This window comes from Passer domesticus, chromosome 14 (genome assembly GCF_036417665.1).
Source record: "Passer domesticus isolate bPasDom1 chromosome 14, bPasDom1.hap1, whole genome shotgun sequence".
NCBI classification, from domain to species: domain Eukaryota; kingdom Metazoa; phylum Chordata; class Aves; order Passeriformes; family Passeridae; genus Passer; species Passer domesticus.
This window is the reverse complement of record NC_087487.1, coordinates 5543584-5567771: the sequence shown is the minus strand read 5'-3', so window position 1 is coordinate 5567771 and position 24188 is coordinate 5543584. Positions and strand designations below refer to the sequence as shown.

At 42.1% G+C, this 24188-nt stretch overlaps 2 protein-coding genes across 5 annotated transcripts; both read left to right on the top strand.

Moving 5' to 3' along the window:
• The first annotated feature begins 11 nt into the window (after positions 1-11).
• MPHOSPH10 (M-phase phosphoprotein 10) lies at positions 12-7661 on the top strand. 2 transcript variants are annotated; one of them, XM_064389160.1, is made up of 11 exons: positions 12-142; positions 1456-2107; positions 2848-3020; positions 3398-3569; positions 3843-3984; positions 4380-4447; positions 5108-5245; positions 5452-5562; positions 5802-5909; positions 6399-6629; positions 7455-7661. In XM_064389160.1, exons 1-11 carry the CDS (start codon positions 27-29, stop codon positions 7602-7604), a joined length of 2061 nt encoding a protein of 686 aa, XP_064245230.1. In that variant the 5' UTR covers positions 12-26; the 3' UTR covers positions 7605-7661. The 2 variants fall into 2 exon arrangements, with proteins under 2 accessions (XP_064245230.1, XP_064245229.1); XM_064389159.1 differs by lacking the exon at positions 12-142 and adding an exon at positions 637-947.
• A 140-nt stretch (positions 7662-7801) lies between these two features.
• On the top strand, positions 7802-23728 carry FAN1 (FANCD2 and FANCI associated nuclease 1). 3 transcript variants are annotated; one of them, XM_064389135.1, is made up of 14 exons: positions 7802-8138; positions 8989-10416; positions 12612-12752; positions 13964-14159; positions 14477-14710; positions 15162-15293; positions 16391-16499; positions 17152-17271; positions 17753-17917; positions 18843-19011; positions 20335-20438; positions 21776-21970; positions 22369-22497; positions 23502-23728. In XM_064389135.1, exons 2-14 carry the CDS (start codon positions 9111-9113, stop codon positions 23637-23639), a joined length of 3138 nt encoding a protein of 1045 aa, XP_064245205.1. In that variant the 5' UTR covers positions 7802-8138; positions 8989-9110; the 3' UTR covers positions 23640-23728. The 3 variants fall into 3 exon arrangements, with proteins under 3 accessions (XP_064245205.1, XP_064245207.1, XP_064245206.1); XM_064389136.1 differs by lacking the exon at positions 7802-8138 and adding an exon at positions 8232-8887; XM_064389137.1 differs by lacking the exon at positions 17753-17917.
• The last annotated feature ends 460 nt before the right edge of the window (positions 23729-24188 follow it).

The following is a 24188-nucleotide window of genomic DNA, read 5'->3' as shown; positions in this document are numbered from 1 at the left end:
CTGCTGGCTGGGCCCTGCTCCACAGCATGGTTTTTGGAGTGTGCAAAGTGACAGTGAGGGGACACAGAGGTGGCATTGCAGGGCACCAAAAAGACTTCATTTGTGAAAGCAGCAGAGGCAGGAGCAGTATTGAAATTAAAAGGTTAGTCAGTTTTGGATCGAGTTGCAGAAGGCCTGTGTGGATGGCTGAAAACACAAGGGTCTGTGGGTGTAGGTCTTAATTTAACTTTATAAAATAAATTTTAAGGAAACCACGTGATGTAAGAGGGGAGCTGAAGAGCACTGGGCAGTGCTGTGTGGATGGTGAAGGGGTGTGTGCGTGCCTCGTTAGCCTGAACTTGTAGACACCAGGTGAGATCGGGTGTTTTGCCCACAGAATCAGCTGGAAATGTGCAGTTCCAAAATAGCCCTCGTATCTAGGTCAGAGATTCAAAACTGTGAAGTAAGATGCCTGTAGCTCCGCTATATTTAGAGCACGCTCCCCAGTGCTGATGCACATCCCAGCCTGCAGCAACACCGCGCCCGTCCCCGGGCGGGGAGCAGCAGCCATCGGGCACGACCGCCATACCCTGTGGGGGTTCTGGGAGAAGGAGGCGCTTCTAACAGAGGGCTGGGCCAGGAGTAGGGGGTGCTTTGCTTCAGGAGGCGGGCATGCAGCGGCTCGGGAGGCGGGAATGCCACGGCTCGGGAGGCGGGAACGCCGGGGCTCGGGAGGCGGGGCGGGACAAAGCTCCGCGGGCGGAACCACTGTGTGCGGAACCTTGGCGGCGGGCGCGGGAGCCGCCCGGGCCCGAGCGGCGGGCGCGGCGGAGGCGGGGCCGGGCCCCACGTGTGCGCGGCGCGATGGCGGCGGTGCCGGCGGTGCCGGCGGTGCCGGGGATCCAGGGGATCCAGACGTGCCTCAGGGTGGCGGGAGCGGCGGCGGCGCGCCCCGAGTGCTTCCTCAGGTACCGCGGGGCGGCGGGGGAGGCATTGGTAGCCGTAGGGAAAAACCTGGAGGAGACTAGCCAGGTGCAAAATTGGGGGTGAGGCGGTGGAGAAGCGCAGCTGCCTCTCCGCCGCCTGGGCTCTGGCCCTTGGACCATTGAGGTGTTTAGTGCTGTACTGTTCACTTCCCCAAAATGTCCGGAGTGCTTAAATAAGATCAACGTATTGTAAGATGCAGCTGTAGAAAGCTGGAATTTTCTTTTTATTATACTTTATATTTTATTTATTTTACTTATTTTATATTACTGCAAAGTGTAATAAAGCTGAAAGAATTAAGAATTCAGTGGTTTTTTCCTATGACTGTGCAGTAGCAGCACTCCAGGCCATGTGTGGAAGGTTAAGGCCAGCAGTGACTGTTGAAAGGTGCTGCTCTGTAGCACCAGAGACCCAAAGCAGCTACAAGAGCAGCAGTGTGGATGTGATTGACTTAGTGGGAAGTGCTAAGCTCTTTTATTGTTGTGCTCTCAGTGTGCAGGATGGACTGGCTGCCGACTTCAGAGCAATGACAAAGACTCTCTACGATCTCAACAAAGGAAGTGACATAGTTCGTGGGGGCCCTCTGAAAGAGCTGGTGATAGAAAACTTTGATGAAGAACAGATTTGGCAGCAGCTGGAGCTCCAGAATAATGCAGTTCTCAATTTCTTCAAGAAATCCATTGCAAGGGATGCTGAGGATGAAGATCTTTGCCTTCTCTCAGACCAGGAGGAGGATGGCTCTGATGCAGAGACCAGCAGTGACAAGGAGTTGGAAGAAGACATAATGGAAGCAGAACCTGAACAGATGGATGTTTACACAAAAGATAAAGATAAAACTAAAGCTAAAGAAAAGCAAAGTAAACTCAGAGAAAGCATAATGCAGAAAGACAGTGATGAGGATTCTGATATTGACTTTGATATTGAAGCACTGGAGCAGCAAGCTAAAGCAGCCAAGGAAACCACCCTGAGAAAGAAGGGAAGGAAATCTGTGGTGGATGACAAGTTCTTCAAGCTAGCTGAGATGGAAGCTTTTTTAGAACATGCAGAGAAGGAAGACAAGGAAGAAGAAGAAGATGATGACATTAATTATTTTGAAGACATTATCTCAGATGATGAGGAAGACTCTGAAGAAGCTAAGATTAAAGTAAGTTTTTTCCTTTAAATCAAAATCTGGTCTCTGTTAGGATGACCATAAAGTGTTTAACTCTGGTAGAAATGCCAAGTGGCAATTATTTATGTGACTCATGATTACTTCTGAAGCTTTACTTTAACAATTAATATCTGGTAAGGAAATTCCCTGCTGTAGAAGGACATGGCATCCTGCTATTCCAGGCTCTCCTTACATGGGCCTTGGGCTTTTACATAAATAAAGGAAGAGATAATACCCATGGGAAATCAGGGACCTTGAAGAATTGCAGAAGAGGTGACCCAGCAAAAGAAAAATCTGGCAATTAGAGATCACTGAGGTGGCTGATGCAGAGCAAAGGGCTTTTTCCAGGGACCTTGCCTTGTAACTCTGATACAGTTTAAATTGATGAGTAATTGATTCAAAAGTAAGTATTTTATTATTTAATATGACCAGACATTCTCACTAGCAAGTAAGAAATATACCCAGGGAATTAGTGTGCATAATTTGGCAAAATCTGCAGCTTCTTGACTTCTGTATGTGTAAGTGGTAGAGAATTGTAAACACCAGGAAAAGAAATCAGTTTTACTGTGACACCCTACCACAGGATAGTACCACTATCCTGAATTACTGTTGTAAGTAATGCTGTTCCCCAGGCACTGCAGACTTTAAAAGACAGGATACCCTTTGATTTCTGTCATTCTTAACAGCTGTGGTTTGTTGTTTGTTTTTTTTTTCTTTCCCTCTCACTTTTTTAGCCAATGAAAAGTTCCAGAGATATGACATACAAAGATTTCTTTGATCCAGTTGATGATGGTGATGGTGATGATGATGATGGTGATGATGACTTAGTAGCTAATGATGCTGAAGAGGATCAGGAGGAGGAAGCAGACAGTGCCATTGAAGAGCAAAATGAAGAAAGTATGTCTGAGTAAGTAAAATGCAGGTAAAATGTCCTCAAAATTTTACACTAAAGAAAGCAGAAAATACTGAGAATGCCACACTCACTCTGGTCATAGTTGGCCATTCTCAGTTAACTGTTGTATGTTCAGGGCTTGTGTTGTCACCTTATTTATATTTTTAAAATATTGTCCCTTGATCTTTATTTGAATAAAGCATTTGGAAGTTGTTCAGAGTTATTCTTATTATCCAGAAGTTTCCCTAGTGTCCTCTACCTTTAGGGGGATCCTTGAGACCTGTTGTAAACTGTAAGTTACTTGTAACAGGTAAACATCTAAGGGCTCAAATATCTTCATGTGAAAAGCTATAAAGGCTTCTCAGCTTTTATATTAAATGGTTTTGTTACAGGTTTGAGGATATGGATGAAATGGTGGAGCACATGAGAAGTAAAGAAGCTTCTAAGAAAGTAACTTTCAGTGTGCCAGATGACAGTGAAACAGAAGATGTAACTGAAGTGCAATTAGAGAAGGGCAGCAGTCCCAGTGAAATAAAGTCATCATTTGAGAAGAGACAGGAAAAGGTAATTTTGGTTTGGTTTTCTCTGGGTTTTGTTCATATTTTATTTGGTTAATACTTCAAAACAGTGGCAAATACTTTTTTTTTTACTGGCTGTTTCATTTGTTCAGAGTCCAGCAAATAAAAAGAAGGTATTTAAAATTTAAGGAAGACACGTGGTTTATCCACATAGATACATCTTCAATCATATATTGAAATACCTGAAATAAATACTGATTTTTTACTGTGAGTTTATGAGTGAGCTCTTTTAAACTTCCTAGGAAATTGTGTTTTTCAGATGAGCAAAAAAATAAAAAGCTTGGAAGAAGCACTGTTAGAGGAGAAGCCCTGGCAGCTTAAAGGAGAAGTGACGGGGCAGAAGCGGCCTGAGAACAGCCTTTTGGAGGAAACGGTGCTGTTTGACCACGCCGTGCGGATGGGTGAGGAGGGGCCGGGGCTTGGCTCACAGCGTGCTGCAGACTCTGCTGGCTGTTCTGCCCTCTGACCTCGCTGAAAACACTGTGACTCAAGAGGACACCAGGTTCAGCCTCTTGATGTGATTTTGAGGTTGTTTCACACTGTATTTTCACAGTGGAAACTACAGGAAATTGTAATTTATTTTTTTTTTAAATTGACGTGAAAGTTCATAACTTTGGTGGCAGACCTCATAATTTATCAGCCTTACATAATATGACTTTTATATTTACTTCACCTTCAATTGCTACATTTTTGTGAAAGCTTTACTTCATTTTTCTGCAGTTTATTCCTTATAGAAGAAGACCTATTTCTTGCTGGAGAAACATTAATCTTAAAATTCTTTGCCTTTTCCTTTCAGCACCTGTGATCACAGAAGAAACTACTTTTCAGCTTGAAGATCTCATTAAACAGAGAATATTGGATGAGGTTAGTATTATCTTACCTGTTCCTCCTTACATTGTTCATAGGCTTGATTCACAAGGCACATTCCAGGGATGAGTTGGAAGCATTTCCAATGTTAGATGTAGAATTATCTTAATTTTTGCAGCTGATTGTTCTTTTGTCTTGATGAATGTGTATTTAGATTTCTAAGCAGCCCTATTTTTATATCCCTGCTATACACCATGTTTTAGTGCACTTCAAAACAGACTGTGCAGATGAAACTGTAAGGAGTTTATCTGCAATATAAAGCCAGCCTGTAAGTGTTGGCTGTTACCATAACTAGTGCTCTGAGCATTCTGAACATTGACCAAAACTCAGTTGTTTGCTTCATTTTGCTTCAAAGCCACTGACAGAAAATTTGTGTCTCACAGTTTGTTGAGCCTCACTGTTCATTGAATTTAAAAAGATGGAGAAGAGTTTGTAACTTGTTATAGTTTTTACCTTCATTCATAAAACCAAGGACACAAGTACAGCTATGACTTTTATTACTTTTTTTTAATGAAAGTGCAAAACTTGATGAGTCCTGGGATGCTATATGTATAAACTAGTTTATGTGCCAGATAAATAACTGAAAAATGTTCTAAATAAAATATAGCTGGTAGCTGGCTGTAGTTGCATTTGGTCATTACCTTATGACTTTCTCAGGCATGGGATGACGTAGTGCCAAAAGAGAAACCCAAAGAGGAAGCTTTTGAGTACAAGAAGCGGATCAGTTTGGATCATGAAAAGAGTAAGCTGAGTCTGGCTGAAATCTATGAGCAAGAATACATGAAACTTCACCAGGTAACAAAAACAATGCCTTTCCTTTGGGTTTGAAGTTCACAGCGTGTTCTCTTGTGTTCATTTATACACTTTCCAAGTGGAAGTAATTTAGTCTTTGTCTGAATATTCACCAGTGAAAGGGCTGTAAATTATAAGCTGTGTTGTTACCAGTCTTGCTGAAGTAGCCTTATGAATGGTGTTACAGTTACATTGCATTTTTAACGCAGCAAAAGACTGAAGAGGAGGAAAATCCTGAACACAAAGAAATTCAGGAAATGATGGATTCACTCTTCCAGAAGCTGGATGCACTTTGTAATTTCCACTTCACACCCAAACCAGTAAGTGCATAAGTTTCATAAAGTTGGGGGCTTTCTCCCTTTTTTTTTAAACTGGGTACTTTAAAATATATTCCAGAAATGGAAAGCAAAGTAAACATTGATGTTTACTGAGCTCATTTTTATTTCATATTAAATGCACTGTGACTGCCTCTAAACAAACCCAGCTGCTTGTGATCTTCAGCTGTCTGTCAGCTGCTGAGGTGCTGTGCTCGGTCCTGAATGTGTCTCCTTATTTCTAGCCGGTGCCAGAAGTTAAAATAGTTTCCAACCTTCCAGCTATAAGTATGGAAGAAGTAGCACCAGTTGCTGTTAGTGATGCTGCTCTCTTAGCACCAGAGGAGATCAAGGTAAATATAAAATGGCATTAAGGGGGTTGTAGAATGATGTACTGTCAGGTCAGTGGGAATTCTGCTCTTCCCATCCTGGTGGGTGGTTCCTTACCTTGAGGACTTTTTGTCTGACAATTTTAGCATTGGTGGTTGTTGGGAGGTTTTGAGGGCTGAGGTGTTTGTTTGTTTGTTTTTCTAACTGGGAAAAGAGTAAATTTTGTTTGGCTCCAGTAGGCCATAATAGTGTGCTTTGTTTTTGATCTTAACTGTTTCATGATGGTCATTGTTATTCCAACATTTATATGGGTATTGAGAGGGGGAAAGCTAAACACTAGAGCAGAGCAATTAGCATGTCCTGGATCAGTTGTACAAATCTCATTTCCCAGCTTTTGTCAGTTTTTGGCTTTGCCTTATCCTGAGCTGTCACTTGAAATAATGGAAATGCTGAGACAAATTTGAGTTCTGTGAAGTGAGTCCTGTCTTTTGCACTGTTGTGGATCTATTTAGGAAAAGAACAAAGCTGGTGATGTAAAAACAGATGCAGAAAAGACTCCCACAGACAAAAAACGAGAACTGAGAAGGAAAAAGCTCCGTAAGCGCATGAAGCGAAGGGAAAGGGAGAAACGTCAAAAGCTTCTTGAAAAGATGAAACCAGAACAAGGCACAAAGCTTAGCAAAAAAGCTGCTGCAGCAAAATTAAAAAGACTTACCAAAGAAGGCAAAGCATCTCTGCTCAAGGTAAGACTAAAATCCCAAGGACAGATAATTTTTCTCTAGAGAGGAAAGGAAACTTTATCCCAAAGAATTACAAGGTTGGAAAAATGTGAAAAAGCTGTATGATACAATTACTCTATAAAAGTATGTTCATCAGGCAGAAATGGTTTTGTGTGGGGTGCTGCTTTTCTATTTATTTCAACATTCACAAAGTGATGTTCTGCAAATACTAAAACATTTCCTGTATTTCCTGCATTTAAGCCATTCCACTTCATCAAGTGTGACTGCTTGAATGCACATTGAGGTTTCTATGTTCTGTATAAGCTTTGGGTAACTGAAACTGTTTTGTAATACAGTATTCCTGTTTAACTTTGTCCTTATTGTGGAGCCTTCCCTTTAATCTCATCAGATAGATACTGTTTTGCATATAAAACAGTAAACTCATGCACTATTTATGATGTCTTTTAAATAATACTAAAAATCTGAAATTTTGAAGTATTAGAAACTAATAGGAAAAATAACTTCATTACTTCCAGTTGTTTGTATTTACCTTTTCAGAAGGCAAGTAGAACACAAAATACAGATACCCTGTTGTAGTTCTTGATGTGCCAGGATCTGTTCTTGATGCCTACACTCTTACCTGTCAGGCTAGTTGCTGCTTAGGAAGAGAATGTAATCTTTATTTCCTTAGATAGCAGGAGTGGAATAAAAATGTGGTGAACAATATCCTTTGAAAATCAGCTACCAGATCTTGTTTAAGTGAAACAAGTAGCTAGAGTAGCTAGTAAGTAATATAATGGTACTGTTTGTACATTTCTTGGTTATAACAAATGTTTTGTCCAATGACAGGATGAAGGCAAAGACAAGGCCTTGAAATCATCCCAGGCCTTCTTTTCTCAGCTACAAGATCAAGTGAGAATGCAAATCAAAGATGCCAGCAAATTAAAGAAGAAGCAAAAAAAGGAAAAAGCAATCTCTGTTCATAAACTGAAGTTGTAATTTACCTTTTTTATATGGTGCAGCTTGTATATATTAAATTTTTTTTGCTGAATTTGAGTAGGTTTTATTCCGTGTTGATCTTTAAAATACCTTATAAACTTCTAAGGTGATGGTAAGACAGTTTTCTGTAGATTTTACTCATATTTTTTACCATAGAACTCTGATTTATTCCAAAAAGAAAGATTCTTGTTGTGGGTGTAAAATACTTGCCATATGATGTGACTGTACAGTCTCTTTAATCTATAGCCCAGAGCTTTGTATCTGCTGTTGTAATAGCTCTGGATCTACAGCAGGAGGAACTGCATTTATTGAAGAACTTAGGATGTATCCTATATTTAAATTACAGAAATTATATTCTGGAATGTGGTTGGCAAAGAGGGAGGACATTTTTAAGCCTGTGGTAACCCAGAGCTAGAGGCAGCCACCATCGGCGCTGCACTGCTCAGGCCTGGCGGCGGGCGGGCCCGGCCCGGCCCGGCCCTCAGGGCGCGGCCTGCCCCGCACGGCCCGGGAGAGCGCGAGGCTGCGGTGCCGGTGCGTGGGGAGGGGCGGGAGGCCGGGCCGGGCTCTGGGGGCTCCGGCTGGGCCCTTTCCCCGGGGGCCGAGGGGTCCCAGCGCGGGGAGGGGCGGGAGCGTCAGGACGGCCGCGCGGGAAGCGCTCGGGAGCCCGGGCCCGCAGCCGCATCACCCGGGGCGCGGCGCGGAGCCGCCGGGCCCGGCCCCGGCAGAGCTCGGCCCGGGCGCACCCCGGGCTCGGGCACGGCGGCCGTGAGGGTGAGGGCTGCAGGCAGCCCGGAGAGTGCTCTGGAAACCGGTGTTTGGCACCGAAAATAGGCTGCCAGTAGCACACAAGACAATGATAAAATATTCCCAGCGACAGGACGAGGAGCAGTGGCCATAAAGTGAAACAGAAGAGGTTTCACCTCAGCATGAGGAAGGACCACACACTGAGGGTGGCAGAGCACTGGGAGAGCTGCCCGGGGTGGTCATGGATCTCCCTCTCCGGAGACATTCCAAACCCACCTGGACGTGTTCCAGTGTCACCTGCTCCAGGTGACCCTGCCTGGTTGGGCTGGATGGTTTCCAGTGATGCCTTTCCAACCCTGACTGTTCTTGTGGAAATTAGAGGACTTGCCTGTTTGAATTCCCGGTTCACTTGCTGATGTAAATGCAAACTTTAGATTACTTTCCATTTATTAAGCCGTTTAAAGTCAGCTGCAGTGCTCAGCTTGCCTGTGGTGTGCTTCCCTGCCTGGTAAGACAAGCTAGAGGACAGTAGCATTGTAAGTTAAGGATTGCTTGACTTCTCTGCCTCTCTTCTGTTCATCTTTGTTGCATCTGGTACCTTGGAAGACCACTCATTCAATGTATTTTTAATTTCAAGGCATGCCGGAGGATTGCAGATGGAAAAGGAAGAGCCAAGGAAAGTCTTTTAAGTATTACAGAATAAAGAAATGTGGCCTGAATGGAGTTGTCTGTGCCATGTAATCGCTGTGAAGTTTTGTAATGGCAGAAGCTAGGTCTTCAGGAATCAAAAGATCACGAGTAAGTTTGTCACTCAGTAAAAATAAGAAGAAAAAAGAAACAACAGAAAAAGTGGAAGTTATAGGAACACCATCTACATCTTCAGCATCATCCTCTATTACTTCCTTTTTTAACAATGCTCCCCCTGCCAAAGTTAGCTGTCCCTTGTGTGGGCAATTGGTGCCAAGATATGGAATAAATAAGCACATTGATGAAACATGTCAGAGAAACCGTGGTGAGACTGGTGCTATTGATACTACACTGAATTCTTTTAGGAATAAGAGTCCCCCAGCTGCAAATCTGAGCAATAATTCCAGCTCATATTTTTCAAAGAACCTTTCAAATCTAGAAACAAGTCCTTCCAAAAGTAATTTGTTGAAAGCAGGAGGGAGTGCAGCACAACAGACTAGTCCTTATTTTAGCAAAAATGGTTCAGTCTTTAGTGTGAACAATGAATCCCAGGCTCGAACAGTTAGAACAGTGTCCTTGGGAAGCTTGTCTGCCAAGCTGTCCAGAAGATGCTCTCTGCAGGGAGGAAAACAGGTCCTGTACGAAGAGATCAACCCTTCACCTCCAGCTGTTCACAGTGCAACTGCTGCAGCACCTGGTGATGATGATGATGGTGGTGAGATTGATGCTGGGCAGGGTTCTCAGAAGGAAAATCAGCCTTCTCAGAGAGAGCACCAGGAACAACATTTTTCAAAGAGAGAACGTGAATTTCAAAACGAAATAAACAAATGTAATCCAGAAGAGTTTGTGGATATGGTTCAAGTACAATTACTGGCTGATAACAGTGATGACAAAAGGTTCCCACCTGGAGCAAGGAGCACCAAAGCAGAAAGCAGCTCTGAAGGTGGGACACTTAGTCCTGATAAATGTGGAACATCTCTAGCCACCCATACTTCAGCAGAGCAGAGCAGTAATTTGGAAATTGAGACTCAGCCTCACACTGGGGTTACTCCTTCAAAGACAGAAGTGAGCGGTGGGACAGAAAATTGCTGTAGCAGGGATGATGCAGAGGTACTTCCTGTGGAAGTTCTGGAAGACTTTAAGAATGACATGAACCATACTTTGTTAGAAACTGTGGAAAAGACAGAATCTCAGGATTCCACTGGGGATATTCTAGACAAAATAGATGAGGTCCTCTCTGTGCCCAGCTCTCGTGGTCACCCATACTACCTCCAGAATTTTTTAGTAGTGCTGCGAGCAGTATTGCAGAATGAAGATGATGTCAGACTATTTAATGAACAAGATTTGAACATTATAACCAAGTTCTACAAATTATCAGGTATCTTTTTATTTTAAATACATTTCCACATTCCCTCTTGTAGTGGAACATTCTTGCATAGTTTTATGTGAGAAGTACTGTGTCAATTGACCATGTAACTTGATGGGGTTTTTTTAAGGGAAGAAGCTCCTTCTTCTCAGGAGATGTACCCCTGAGTGGCTTTTTTTAAAATAAACTCTGCTGATGTTGTTAGGTACAGCTCCTGAGAGAATGGGGGGCACAGCCTTACTCAGCCCTCCCAGCAGCCTGGCTTGCATCCTAATGGATCTGAGCTGGCCATGGACACGAGCAGCCAAACCTGGGGGGGTCTGCAGAGCCATGGGTGCACTCCAGACCAAAAGAATATTACAGCAGGGACATCTGGGAGCTTGGTAATGCCTTGTTTAGTTTGTGGTAGTTAAAGGGGAATATATAAAGAAAGAAAGCAACAAAAGTCTTGTTACTGGCTCTCTGAGGCAAGCAGTAGGTGCACCTCATTTACATCCAAGGGTCAGGAATACACTCACAGTTAGGCCAGTAGTGCATGCAGGCATTGGCTACTGTGACAAACACTAAAAGATGTGTTCAGGATACACCTTCCCCATTTCCACACTGTTCCCTGGACATGAACAGCACTGATCATAACAGGAGCTTGTTCTGATAGATAAAAGAGCTTCTTGTTTCTCTCTCAGTAGTGTGAGTTGGAATACAGGAAGAATTACTGCAAAGTGGTGCTGATAAATCCATGTCTGCCCTGGATGTGAGGGTCACAGATGAAACAATCTCTCTTTGCAGGGTAGGAAAGATGGAGCAGTTGAGCTGTGAGAAGTGAGAAGATAGCACTAAGTCAATAGATAACAAATCCTGGACCACTGGCAGATGGATGTCATTGCCTTCAAGAAATACCAGGCAGGATACTTTAGAAGTTCAGGTAGATGAGTTATCTGTACAACATGAGAAGTTTTACCCCTTTCAGTCATCATAACACAAAAAAGCTCACACACCTGCTTAGTACTATGAAGTTGCTTGAATGTAGATATTTTCCAGTATTTAATTATTTTCTGCTGAAATGTCTACCATTCCTCAGTGAGTTGTCTCTAACTTAGTGTAAGTTTATTATGAAATTATTATTGCAGCTCTGGTTTGATCAGTTCTGTAGTCTGGAGATAGAATGTCTATGTTAACTTTTTTCTTTTCTCCAGAATGATAAAAACCAGGGACAGACATTAAAGGACTTATAACCCCAGAGAGAAAATGACAAGCTTATATGTCAGAATGTAGTTCTGCCAGTGAACTGATCCTGGAAAGATTCTATTAAAGAAAAGGCTGAAAAGGTCTTATAAGGACAGGAGAATTGTTAAATAAGCATTTAATGCTTATCTGCCAATTCTTAAGTATATCTAGGTTGGGTAGTGCTTCAGTGTTTTTTTATTAATGATCAGTTTCAGTTAAGCAGCAGCAGGCAGGGGTAAAAAATTTAGAAGTAAATGGGGATTGAATTAAATAGTCAAAAGGTTTTTGCATGTAGTAATAATATCTAGACTATTTTTAGCTAAAATTTAATAGGCTATTTTGTTGAATTTCAGCATTGTTAGTATTTAAAAACTCTTTCTAAAGGGTACTTTAAAAAAATACTTCCCTGATAAAAATCAAATGAATAGGAGTTTTTTTTTTTTCTCATTGTTTTCTTTCAGTAGATGTATTAGTATAATTTGGCTTATCTTTGGAAAAATAAGAACCTGAAGAATGCTGCACAGAGAGGTATTCTGTGATTATGAAATTATTCTGTCAGACTGCAGCTTCTTTTGTTCCCTAGCATGAAATATTTGGTTATTGAATGACTGTTTAACAAAGCAAAAAGACCTATTTAACAACACAAAATGCAGGGTTGAAAAATGAAGTTCTCCTTTTCTATGAGACTGAATTTTTCTTGAAGGGTAAGCATTTTATTTTAGTAATGTACATTACCTACAAAACATGTTGTAATACTTTTCCACCCACAAAACTTAAAGATGCTAATGAACTTGTTAATTGCTTGGAAAGGTAAGTCTGGTATTTTACCAAGTCTGCTTGTAGAACACAGGAAGATTTAAAATGTGTTTTAGAGAGTACCTGCATCAAAGTAATTTTTCTGGCTAATATGGTGATTGTGCCTAGTACTGTGTTTAGAATTTACTCTTCTTTTTGTCCTCCCCTGCTTTAAATAAAATTTGCAGTTGGTGGGCAGAAGTTGTATGTGAGACTTTTTCAACGCAAGCTGAACTGGTTAAAGGTGAACAAAATAGAGTATGGAGAGATAAGTGTGGATTTGTCACCGATAATTGAAGAACTGGCTGAAGCCAGATTCCTACAAACAGGTAAGGCCAGCGTTAACAAACCTTTAAAATGCTACAAATAAAATCTGAAGTTGTGTCATGTTAGAGATCAATGCAGTAAGTGCTTGTCTGTGCCTTGGGACGAGAATAGAGGAGCAGAATAAAGGCTTCAGGTAGATGAGTGGTCTTGTGAAAATAAAAATAGTGCAGATTAGATAATAGAGAAGACCAGCTTTTCTGAACAACATTTTTTTATAACTCAACAGAATTTTTTAATCTTTGCAGTTGCTTCTTCAATCTTTGCAGTTGTTTTGAAGTTGTAAAGGGTGTTCTTTTTCTGGTTATTCCCTTCCTTCAAAGTAGACCTGTGAAAAGGTCCAGAAGAAGGTGCAGGAAAATTTCAGGGTGAACCAGATAGCATTGTTAATTCTGAAGAACCTGATGCCTGTATAACATAGGTCAAAGTTACAAGGTGCTTATATAGCTTGAGTTGTAAGATATCAATATAACCTGATATAGCTACATAACCTGAATCATAACTTTTATACCTGTATAACCTGAATCAGTTTTTTATGCTTACATAACCCAAATCAGTACTTTTATACCTATACAACCTAATACAAATAACTTTCTATTCAATGTAACCGGGTATGTGGTTAACTAGTTGCTTAATGCTGAATAGACAAAAAGGAAGGAAAAAACTCACCAGGTGAATAGCTTTAGAGACAGATAAGTATAGTTAATGAGAAATTGGTAAATGTAAAGCCAGTTAGCCACAAAATAAAGAATTTAGGCTGTTAGGACCAGACAGACCAAGGAACACCATTACCATTACTGCATGCTCCAAAAACAAAGTTGAAAAGTTCAGCTGCAAAGAACCCTTAATCAAAGACCCCCAGTGGCCCCTGAATTGGGGAGGTGCAAGCACAGTGCAAAAGAACTGTCCAACAACTATCAGATCATACTGTGTAAATTAGTTCTGGTGTGAATGTGATGATAGTAACACTGGGCAACACTTGCTCTATAAATATACCACAGCACTTGGCAAAGGTGGGTGAGTCAGGTGGAGAAGTCCCCCTCACCTGCAGCACTGCAATAAACAAATACCTGCTCTATAGACACCAGTCTATGGGGTTTTATTTCCCAGCCTACCTTTTGGACATCAAACCTAAATCATTAGATTAGTACTAGGTTGTAGAACTGTGAGCTGTTGCTTGACACAATAATATAACACTGGATAATTTTACTTGTAGAATCTGAATTGGAAGACCTGTGTGAAGGGTTGGATTTGCTTTCAGCCCCTGAGCTAAAAACACTGGCAAAAATCTTTCACTTGCCAAACCCAAATGGTCAGAAACAGCAACTTGTGGATGATTTTCTGAAGTTGTCAAAGCAGCGTTCAATCTTCAGCAGGAGCCAGGCTGGTATTGGGACAGTGATTTTAAAAAGGTAAATGTTTAAAGCTAAATTTATGAATGGTGAATGGAAGTTGTGCTTCAAATGTCTGAAATCTAGATGCCTTTTCAAGAGAGGAATGCATTTAGTAAATTTATTAATAAAAAGGGTGGCGTTACATTTCAGTTCACAGTGAGTCAAAGAGAAGGGTAAATAGTAAACTCCATAGTCTCTTTGCTTCTTTCAAGGAAAATCAAGTTTATACATTAATTGGCTTGGAAAAAAGTCATTCTCATACTTCATTCAGTATGTTTTAGTTTTTACAAGTCATGGCAAAAACCATGTTACAACATTGTTATTTGTCCTTCCAGGGTGAAGGAGCTGGCTGGAAGATGTGTCAGGGTCTGCAGGGGCCCTCGGGCTGTCTTTTCCCGAATCCTGCTGCTGTTTTCACTGCCTGAGTCACTGGAGGAGGAAGAAGCTGGCAGTGCTGGTCAAGGCCTGCTCTCCACAGTCCTTAGGGCAAACATGGGGCAAATGGTGTTCCCCAGTTACACAGTAAACAGGAAAACACAGGTCTTCCAGGACAGAGAGGATCTCATCAGGTAGGAAGAGCTTTGGCAACTTGGAAATCTGTTCATTTCTAGAGGATCTATACTGCAGCACTTCTGCAGGCAAATAAGAATTCAGGTATATAACTCCAGATGTAAATATATAGAAGTGTTAATCTTGCAATTATTTTAAATACATTTTTGTATTGAGGTAGGACTTGTAAGTCATAGTGGCTTGCATTTTGAGACAAAATAGCTTATTTATTTGCTTCATGATCATGTGATGAAAACTGTTTCTTCATTTGCTGTGCTGATTCTGAGCTAAACAAAAATTATATTCTCTAGTGTTTTGTACATTTAAACATAATTTGCCCTGCTAGTTTAAACTCTGCTAATCCTACAAGATTAAGAATAAAGATGGCTTTAGAGACTGTAAGGGAAAGAATTTATTTCTTTCAACTGTAGATGCTTTGCAAGTGTAATAAAGTTGTGGTTTTTTACCAAGGTATGCAACTGCTGTTCATCTGTCAAATGATATAGCCACTGCAATGGTAAATGGGAACTGGGAAGAAGCTAATAATCTCTACTTGCATGCTAAAGAAACCTGGAGTGAACTGAAGAATCACCCCTCTTTGAGGTACTGAACTGGAAACTGTAAAGTGTATTATCTTACCTTGGATACTTTTCCTTTAGAGAGAGGCTTATCAACTAGGGATGTTATTTAAACCTGATAAAGCAAGAGACTTTAATGCTCTTGAAAGCTTGGAACTTCCTGGTTGTTTAGCTTTTAAGTAACAATATGAAAAGACCTTTTTTTATAAAATCTTGGGCAAGAGTTGGTAGGCATGGATATAGCACTAGAACAGTTCTGTTCTATGTGCCAGTGCAGGAGAACAAGTGGCTTATTTTTCTCTTGTCACAGTTTTTGGGTTTTTTTAATGGCTTTCAAACAAATGGCAATAAGCAGAAATTAAAATTGACTGTGAACAAAAGATGTTGCAAATGTTATGGGAAAATATGCTGGGTTATTCATGTCTTTAGATTTCCAAGTGGGTGTTGCTCAGGAAATGTTACTGAATATCTGGGACCTGAAATAACATTTATCGGGTTTGAAGTGTTCTTCATCAGTTTTTCTTTTAATTATTTTGTTTTCTGGCTTAATGATGCACCATAAGTTAAAGCCTTACGTTTGGCATTATATTAAATTCCATGGCAACTGATTTAAAATAACATTCATAGAGGGTCATTTGGAGGTCTGTTCCATTTTACACTGAAGACAGTGGAAAAATCTATTGTGATTTAAAAAAGACATTCAAATGTCCTGAAATACAGAGGTGCCTACTGAAAAGATGTTGGTCTTCTTTTGTGGCAGGAAATTCCTGTTTGAGTGCTTTTCTTTTGTTCAGCTTTGTTTCTGAAGTGGAACTGCTGACTTACAAGAATGAGTTGGTAACAAAATATGATGTAGTAAGTTGCTGTTCTGCATCTGTTTCAAAACTGATTAACTGATAATTCTACTGGTGTTGAAACTAGAATGTGCTGTGCAAGTGCAGCTTGCACCTGCTCCCTAAGCCAAACTCTTGCCTTACCTTTGGGTTCTTGACTTTGCAGCTGGGATACTCATTTCAGATCAATTCGGATATATAAAGCATTTAGTTTGGTAAATGCTTTAGATATAAGTATTCTTAGTAAACTGACATCATTAAATTGATCTGAAGTGCTCTTATTTTTCAGCTATCACAGAATTTTACCTGATTACCTGCGACGTTTCACGGTTGGCTGGGTGTACACAAGAATCCTTTCTCAAGGAGTTGAGATTCTGCAGAGACTTCACAAGTATAAGGTAAAGTGGTGAGGTGACTAGAAATATGTGCTTAATTTTTGTACATCAGTTTATATTTCTGATGTGGCTGGAAAATGGTGGTAATGTTTGCCAAGGCTTGCTACAGTTCTAGTAACAAATTACTTTTAAGGGAAAAGTGCTCCTTTTTTGTGCTGCTTTAGAAAGTTTTAAATTGTTTTGATTTCTGCTTATGCTTTGAAGATTTACCATATGTAATACACCATAAAACTGTTGTTGAGATATGCTTGTTTCATTATTTAAGGACACTTGTGTTTCACTAGATTTGGCCGTTGCTTTAAATAAGAAAAATCTTGAAAGAGAAGTCTTCTAGAAATCCCTGCCTCTTCCTTAGGGAATTAACATCTCCAAAGGCCTCTGACTTATATGTTAATCAGTTTACTTTGAAAATGACTTCACCTCTGCAAGAAAGCAACAAGCAATACTCAAGATATTTTTCATATACAATAAGGGATTCTAGAGTTTTTAAGATACATGTATGGATCTGAAATGTGTGTTTTGGATAGTGGAGTAAAAAGTAGGTCTGGATTGTCCAAAATTTCTGTACTATTCATTAATTAGAAGGGAAAGTGACAAGCTAACTTGAACTTGGTTTTGTAACCCAGTTAATAAAGGTACAATCCCATTGCTACAGGAAGCAGTGCAGCAGCTGCAGAGCCTCCTGGCCCAGGATGTGTATTGTGCTGACAGCAGAGGGAGATGGTGGGATCGACTGGCTCTGAATTTACATCAGCACTTGAAAAACACTAAGAAGGTATTTTGAAAACTGCTGCTGGCAAGCTGGAAACACTGCAGGCATTGTCTGAAAACATTTTTTACAAGTATTTCTTACGGAAAGAGCAGTGGAGTAGAGTCTCCTAAAAATGCAGATTTTCTTAGGAATCTTAAGGTCAGACAACCAGATTCAACTAAGAAAATGAATCCAGTTCCTCAGTCTTGTACTGATCAGTAGAAATTGAGAGGAATTTTTTTTACTGTACTAGTATAAATTTGAATCCAGAAGCCTCCTTGTGCAAAATGTTATTAGAACTTCACCACTCAGTTAGCAAGGTGGCCCTGTTCTTGCATTTGCATGTTTGGGCTTAAATCAATTGCTCTTGAGCAGAGGGGCGTGCAGAGGTCTCGGTGAGCTGTTGTTTGTCCCCTTCTTTGCCAGGCCATTGGCTGCATCCGGAGGGGGCTGGCAGACCGTGCAGAGGTCTCAGTGAGCTGTTGTTTGTCCCCTTCTTTGCCAGGCCATTGGCTGCATCCGGAGGGGGCTGGCAGACCCGGCCGTGCGCACCGGGCACCGCCTGTCCCTGTGCCAGCGCGCCCTGCGCATCAGGGACTCGCCCAGCTGCAAGCAGTTCCAGGGCCTGCTGCAGGACCTGCCCCTGCTCACCGTGCAGGATGTCACTCACGTAAGCAGGGGAGCAGCAGCTCCCTCCTGAGCTCTTTTACTTCAGACAAGGAAAAATAATCTGGGAGACTTGTTACAAGCTGTGCACCAGCCTCTGACTGGCGTGGTGCAGGAAAAGGAATACAAATGTGTTTCTAAAACAAAAGCCTCTTGTAGTCAAATACTTCTGCATTGGTCAGCTTCTTAGCTGAGGTTAGTCAGCTGTACACTGATCTAATTTGCATTGCTTTATATTCGTTTTGGATGTGATCATCCATAAACTCCAATAATTTATCAGTAGTGCCCTCAGAGCTTTTCTGGCTGAAGAGTCTGATCAGATCAGTGCATTGCCTCTGGTGGCTGCAGGCCAAGCATTCTGTGCGCTGCAAAAAGTAATAATAACCTTAGTATGTTGTCAACATTAGATTAATGGCTAAAAAAGATGCCACTGTTCTTTTAGAAACCTTTGGAAGTTATGCAGTCTGAATATGTGTTATGCAAATATTCACCTTGGGGCACTTGCATCATATTAGAACAGATTTTTTAAAAGTCTGTCTTTTCCATACCATTGTAAAGATAATTCTGCCTGGGCAAAATCAGAGCAGAGCCTCACTTCCTCTCTCAGCCTCCTCACCACATGTCTCCCCCTTCTTTGTCTCAGCCCAGAGTCTGTCTCCTCACTTTTCTGTGGTTTTGCTCCTGGTCCTGCATATAGAAGGGCTACATTCCCATCTGCCCAGAATTTTTTCTAGACATTTCTTTTCTTAAAAATGTCCGGTTTATAAAAGGAAGGAGGATGATTTCACAGGAATGACAGGTCAAATTTTATTCAGTGGATTTTTGGAAACAAATCTAGTTCTGATTTTAAGAAAACTGAAAAGAGGATTTTGGGCTAAAGCTTTTTAAAGGTGATGCTGGAAAGTAACCAAATGTTTTGATATGTTCAGGTTACAATCAGTGGAAAGATGTGTCCTCAGACGGGAATGGGAAAATCTGTGTTTCTCGTGGAGGACATTGGTGATGGAGAAGGAGGCCAAGACTGCAGTGTGTCCACAGTCATGTGCTCAGTTGAGGAGCTGGCATTAACTCACTACAGGAGGAATGGTTTCGACCAGGGTAAAGTACTGTTGGTCTGGGGATATTTTGCAGTAAAAAACTGTGGGAGTAAGTCAAGAAATTATTTACTAATTGGTTTAGTTAATAGACCAGTTTTAGCTGATTTCCTTAGACCAAATTTTAGGCTGATTCTGTTTTCTTCCCAAACTCCTCTAATACACCATTTCCTTACCAAAGTGCTCTAACATGTATCTTCAACCTGACCTGCTTTAATGATTTGCTGCCTTTGTTTACCAAAGGTGGTTTTGAAATGTATGAGGAAAAACCCCAGTGTTTTTTCTTCATCTACACAGAAAATCACTTACTTTGCCTTCTTTACCATTGAACAGCTAAGGGTAGAACAATTTAGGTTAAAATGCTTGCATTATCATTTAAGGGAGTGTCACTAAGGAAGTGTAAACCTCCACTGATTCTTGGTACTAGATGCCCATGAGAACCTATATATACCAATATATATATACCAATAGCACAACACTGCAGGATTTTTTGAAAAGGCCACTGGCTGAGCCCCTCAGGGCCCATGGACTCGTGGATGTCAAGTTGGCCTTGGTGTTCTCTAAGCCAGCTCTCCCAAAGCAAGGGAAGGTTTTCCAGCATTCCTTTCCCCAGGTCTCCTGGGTCAGAGGTCCCTGAGAGCTGCTCTTGGCAGTGAAGCCAATGCAAGGAACGTGTTCCAGAGCCCTGCTCTCTGTGTCCCCTGTTACCAGGCTCCCCCTCCATTTAGCAGCAGGCCCACATTAGCCTGAATTTTCCTTTTGGTGTTGAGGTATTTGAAGAAGCTGTCCTTGGTGTCCTTGACATGTTGTTTTCACATGCTCATCTGTGTGCATGAACATATAAACATGTATGAGCACATGTATACATGCATGAACACATATGTATTTGCATATTAAAAATACATATACATATAAAAGTCATAATATATAATATTTACAATAAACTAGAACAGGTACATAGAATAATACTTTATACAAGAATCTATATACTATAAATGTATGTCATGTCTTGAATATATATATATATATTATCATCCATATAGTGTCTTTTTTTAATGTTAAAAAAGTTGTGTATTGAAAAATTGTCACAGTTTAGCTTTGTGGGGGCCAGGCAGGGATGGAAGCTGTGCTGCAGCTGAAGGCCCCTGGCCTGGGAGCAGCAGGGTTGGGGAATGGGGCAGAATGAGCTGCATTTGCAGCTGACACCAGCTGGCCATGAACCTGAACAGGGCATATTTCTGCTTTGGGTCGTGATGGTTCAGTACCTCTTCATGTGACATTGCTGTGGAAATTAATGTTTCCATTTTTATTAAACTCTGCCCTTTAGGTATTCATGGGGAAGGCTCAACGTTTATTACACTGTATGGGATTCTAATGTGGGATATCATTTTCATGGATGACATACCTGACGTGTTCAGAAATTCCTATCAGGTAATTTTGAAAGGCTTTCTTTAGTTAGTTTATTTTCCTATGACTAGACTCAGTAACCATGTTAAAATCTTATTTGGGATTAGATTATTAGATTAACATTTTGTTCTGAGAGACTTTCTAGACAGATCTTGGTGTTTCCTTCATTTTATTATTTGTTATATTTGGTTTATTGCCAAGGCCTCCTCAGTAAGCAGTTCCTCTGTCAGTCTGGATTCACAGGGAGGGTGGGATTGGTCTGGTTAAATGCTTGTGTCCTGTAGCTGAGCTCGCTGGGCAAGGTGTCCTTGATGGGCAGTGGAGAAACACTGCTCTGCCCCAGCCTAGTTCTTCTCCTTGGAAGATGACACATTCCATTGGGAAAAAAAAAAAAAAGTCTGTTTCTTTTCAATAGCCTTATTTTTAAACTCAGGTTTGTTAACACCCCCACCCACCCCACCATTTTTTTTTTATTATCCTGCCTTTTTGACAAAAAAAGATGCAAGAAAACAACATTACACAACCCTCTCCAACTCCCTGTAACACCTGAAGGTCAATGATTCCAGGTGAACTTGTGGCTTTATTTTTCTTCACCATTTGAAGCAGAAGTCCTTGTGGCTGAGCTGAAAACCAACAGGTTCACAAGTAGGACAGGAAGGGGACAGCTGTAACTCCAAAGCCCATACAAAACTGAAATGGAATTCATACAAATAGCTCTTCTTGTTGTCCTTGTTGATGCAGAGCAAAACTATCATGATACTCTGACATCAACAGTGATGAGCTGACACCTGATTCCATCCATCATTCCTAGGCTGTTTTTCATGGGATTATGTGTGGCAGCCGTTTGTGTAAGGCTGTTTCCTTCGGGCCCTCCCTGCTCAGCAGTCAAAGCTGAATTGCTGCAGGGGCTTTTTACACCCTGAGCATCCAGCGCTGTCCCGGGGCTCTTCCTGTGGCCGCTGGAGGAGCCGCCCCAGCTCATCACGGCTTTGTTCTTTCACCTCAGACTGCTCCCTGTGCCTGAGCAGTCTTGATCCTGATTCCAGATCCGCCTGGAACCTTACTGCTCAGAGCACTGGGAATGCACAGGATTCTGTTAAAGGAAACCTCTGTCTAGAGTTCAAAACAACAGAGCAGAGGCCGAGATGAGACCAGTGTTTGTTGCACTGGCACTGGGTTTTAAAACATCTGCAATTTCTTCCCAGTTTAACAAACATTTATGTGGTGGTCATGTTCCAGATAAATCAGCTCAATGTTTGATTGACTTTGTAGTTAAGAAAAATATGAGGTAGGACATTGTCATTCTGGGAACAGCTGCTGTGGTGGCAGTTCCTGAGAGCTGTATTTACCTTTTCATCCAGACATCCCCCCTGGATTTATACACTGACAGCTTCTATGAGAACAGGAGGGCTGTCATTGAGGCCAGGCTCCAGCAGCTTCACACAGCTTCCTCGGAGACGCTGGCAGAGTTGGTTGCTGATGTCTGGACCACTCAGGAGGGAAAAGCAGCAGCCCTGGTTAACTGGGGACGTTTTATTTCCCTTCAGCAAGTCCAGGTAAGTGGCTGTTGTCCAGCATGGGCACTCCAATTGGGCTTGACATTCAATTACACATGGCTCTAGTGTGCTCACAGGTTGTATTGAGGCACCGAGTCATGGCAGATGGAGAGTGGTGGGAGGGAGAAATTGGAATTAGGGATTATTGTGCTGAAGTCTCTGCACAGGTAGAGTTACAATTTTCTCATATGGTCACTTTTCCTGTAACAGTAGCTGAGAACACAGCAGGAAAATTGATGTAAAAAGCATCTACTTATGTTTCTTATGTTTCTTGAGACTAAACCAAGAGGTGAGGTGGGCCATCCAGTATTCTCGGAACAGGACTCTTGTGAGGGCTGGGAAATGGTTCTGCAGGAAATTAAACCAACCCAAACCAAGTAGCAAACCTTCTCTTGCAGAGCCTGGTCTCTTGCCTTGGAGGAACGTTCCTGAGCGGAGTTTTCCGGCGGCTTTCCAGGGACCTGCGGCACTGCCGGGGCGGCCTGCCCGACCTGCTGGTGTGGAGCTCCCACAGCCAGCACTTCAAGGTGTGTGGGGAGAACGGGAATGCCCAGGGCTCAGCTGCCTTCCCTCCTGTAAAACCCTGCACTTGGCAGCCCACACAAACGGTAATTTTCTGTGGCTCTGGGGGCTGCCCTGCCCCATGGAGCGCTGGGTGATTACCTGGGGGCTGCCCTGCCCCATGGAGCACTGCGTGATTCTCTGGGGGCTGCCCTGCCCCATGGAGAACTGGGTGATTACCTGGGGGCTGCCCTGCCCCATGGAGAACTGGGTGATTACCTGGGGGCTGCCCTGCCCCATGGAGCACTGCGTGATTACCTGGGGGCTGCCCTGCCCCGTGGAGCACTGGGTGATTACCTGCTCCTCCAGCAGCTCTGCTGGAGCTTTAGTGGGCGTAGGGAGCAGACACGATCAGCACTGGCTAAGGTTGGTGTAGAAAAAGTCTGATTAATCGTAATCTAAAGCACCTCTTACAATCAGCCACATATTGGCTGTTGTTAGCAAGGAGTTCTACTGGCACCACTTAGATGAAATATGGACTATTTGAGTCTACAACAACTGTGTCTGTGTCTGCTACAGCAATTGAGTAAACAGTCACGGATGGTGCCTTGCACAGTAGTGGAATAGCTACTAGAACACTATTGGACATCTCATCTGTTGGAGCAGCTTGTTATGTGTTTATGATACTGCTGAATAGCAGAAATTAGTTCTCTAGGACACCTGAGTAAGTTGCTGTCAGTATCAGCTGGAACAGGTGAGGGTGCAATCAATTTTGCAGAATGAGACATCTCCATTCAAGAGGGCTTCTGTCTGTGTTGAGGTAGATATTTACTATGTAAAATTTCATTCTCTTACAGTTAAATTCTGAAATATGGGGTAATAATTCAGCACCCACTGGACCTTCCATTGTGCTAAGATCTCTATTATTTTTGTTGCAAATAACAGCCATTAAAAATATTTCTTGTGTGGGAGGTACTGATCCTTTAGTTCCTCCAGGGACACACTTCTAACCATCCCCCTTTCCTTGTAGCTGGTGGAGGTGAAGGGCCCCAACGACCGCCTGTCTCCCAAGCAGATGCTGTGGCTGAGTGAGCTGCACAAGCTGGGGGCTGCAGTGGAGGTTTGTCACGTGCAGGACGTTGGAGGCAAGAGCAAACGCCTCAGTTGACAGAGGTTGGGTCATGTGGGGCACTCTGTTCTTAAAGGAACACACACCAATGGCTGCTGCTGCTGCTTATTAAAAATAGTTTCTTTTAACATTCTGGTTTCTTGGTACATTACCATAGTCCTTTTTAGCACAAAACACTCTAAAATGTAATGTGAGAAAGCTGTCAGTATGTTCAGAAGACGAGAGTCCTTCCCTCTCTCCACAATTCCCGAGTTATTCTCTCAGGTAATCTGGGGTTTGCCCAGCAAGGAGAAGAGTTGCCTTCACACTGGTACACCCTGAGAACATCTCTGCAATACAGAAACTGGGCCATCAGGTCCTGCTCATTTGTGTGGTGCCCTTGTGGCCTAAATTCATTATGTTGGACAGGTCTCCTTGCAAGGTGTGAGTTCAGCCCCTTGCCAGGATTGTCTGGTCCAGTGTGGTTCTCTGCCTGTCCCCACTTAACCATTATGTATTTGAATTTTGCACATAAACAGGTACAGGTGGCAGAGAGTAGGGCATGAAGCATTAATCCTGTTCTAATGTGTATGAAAGGATAGTTTATTT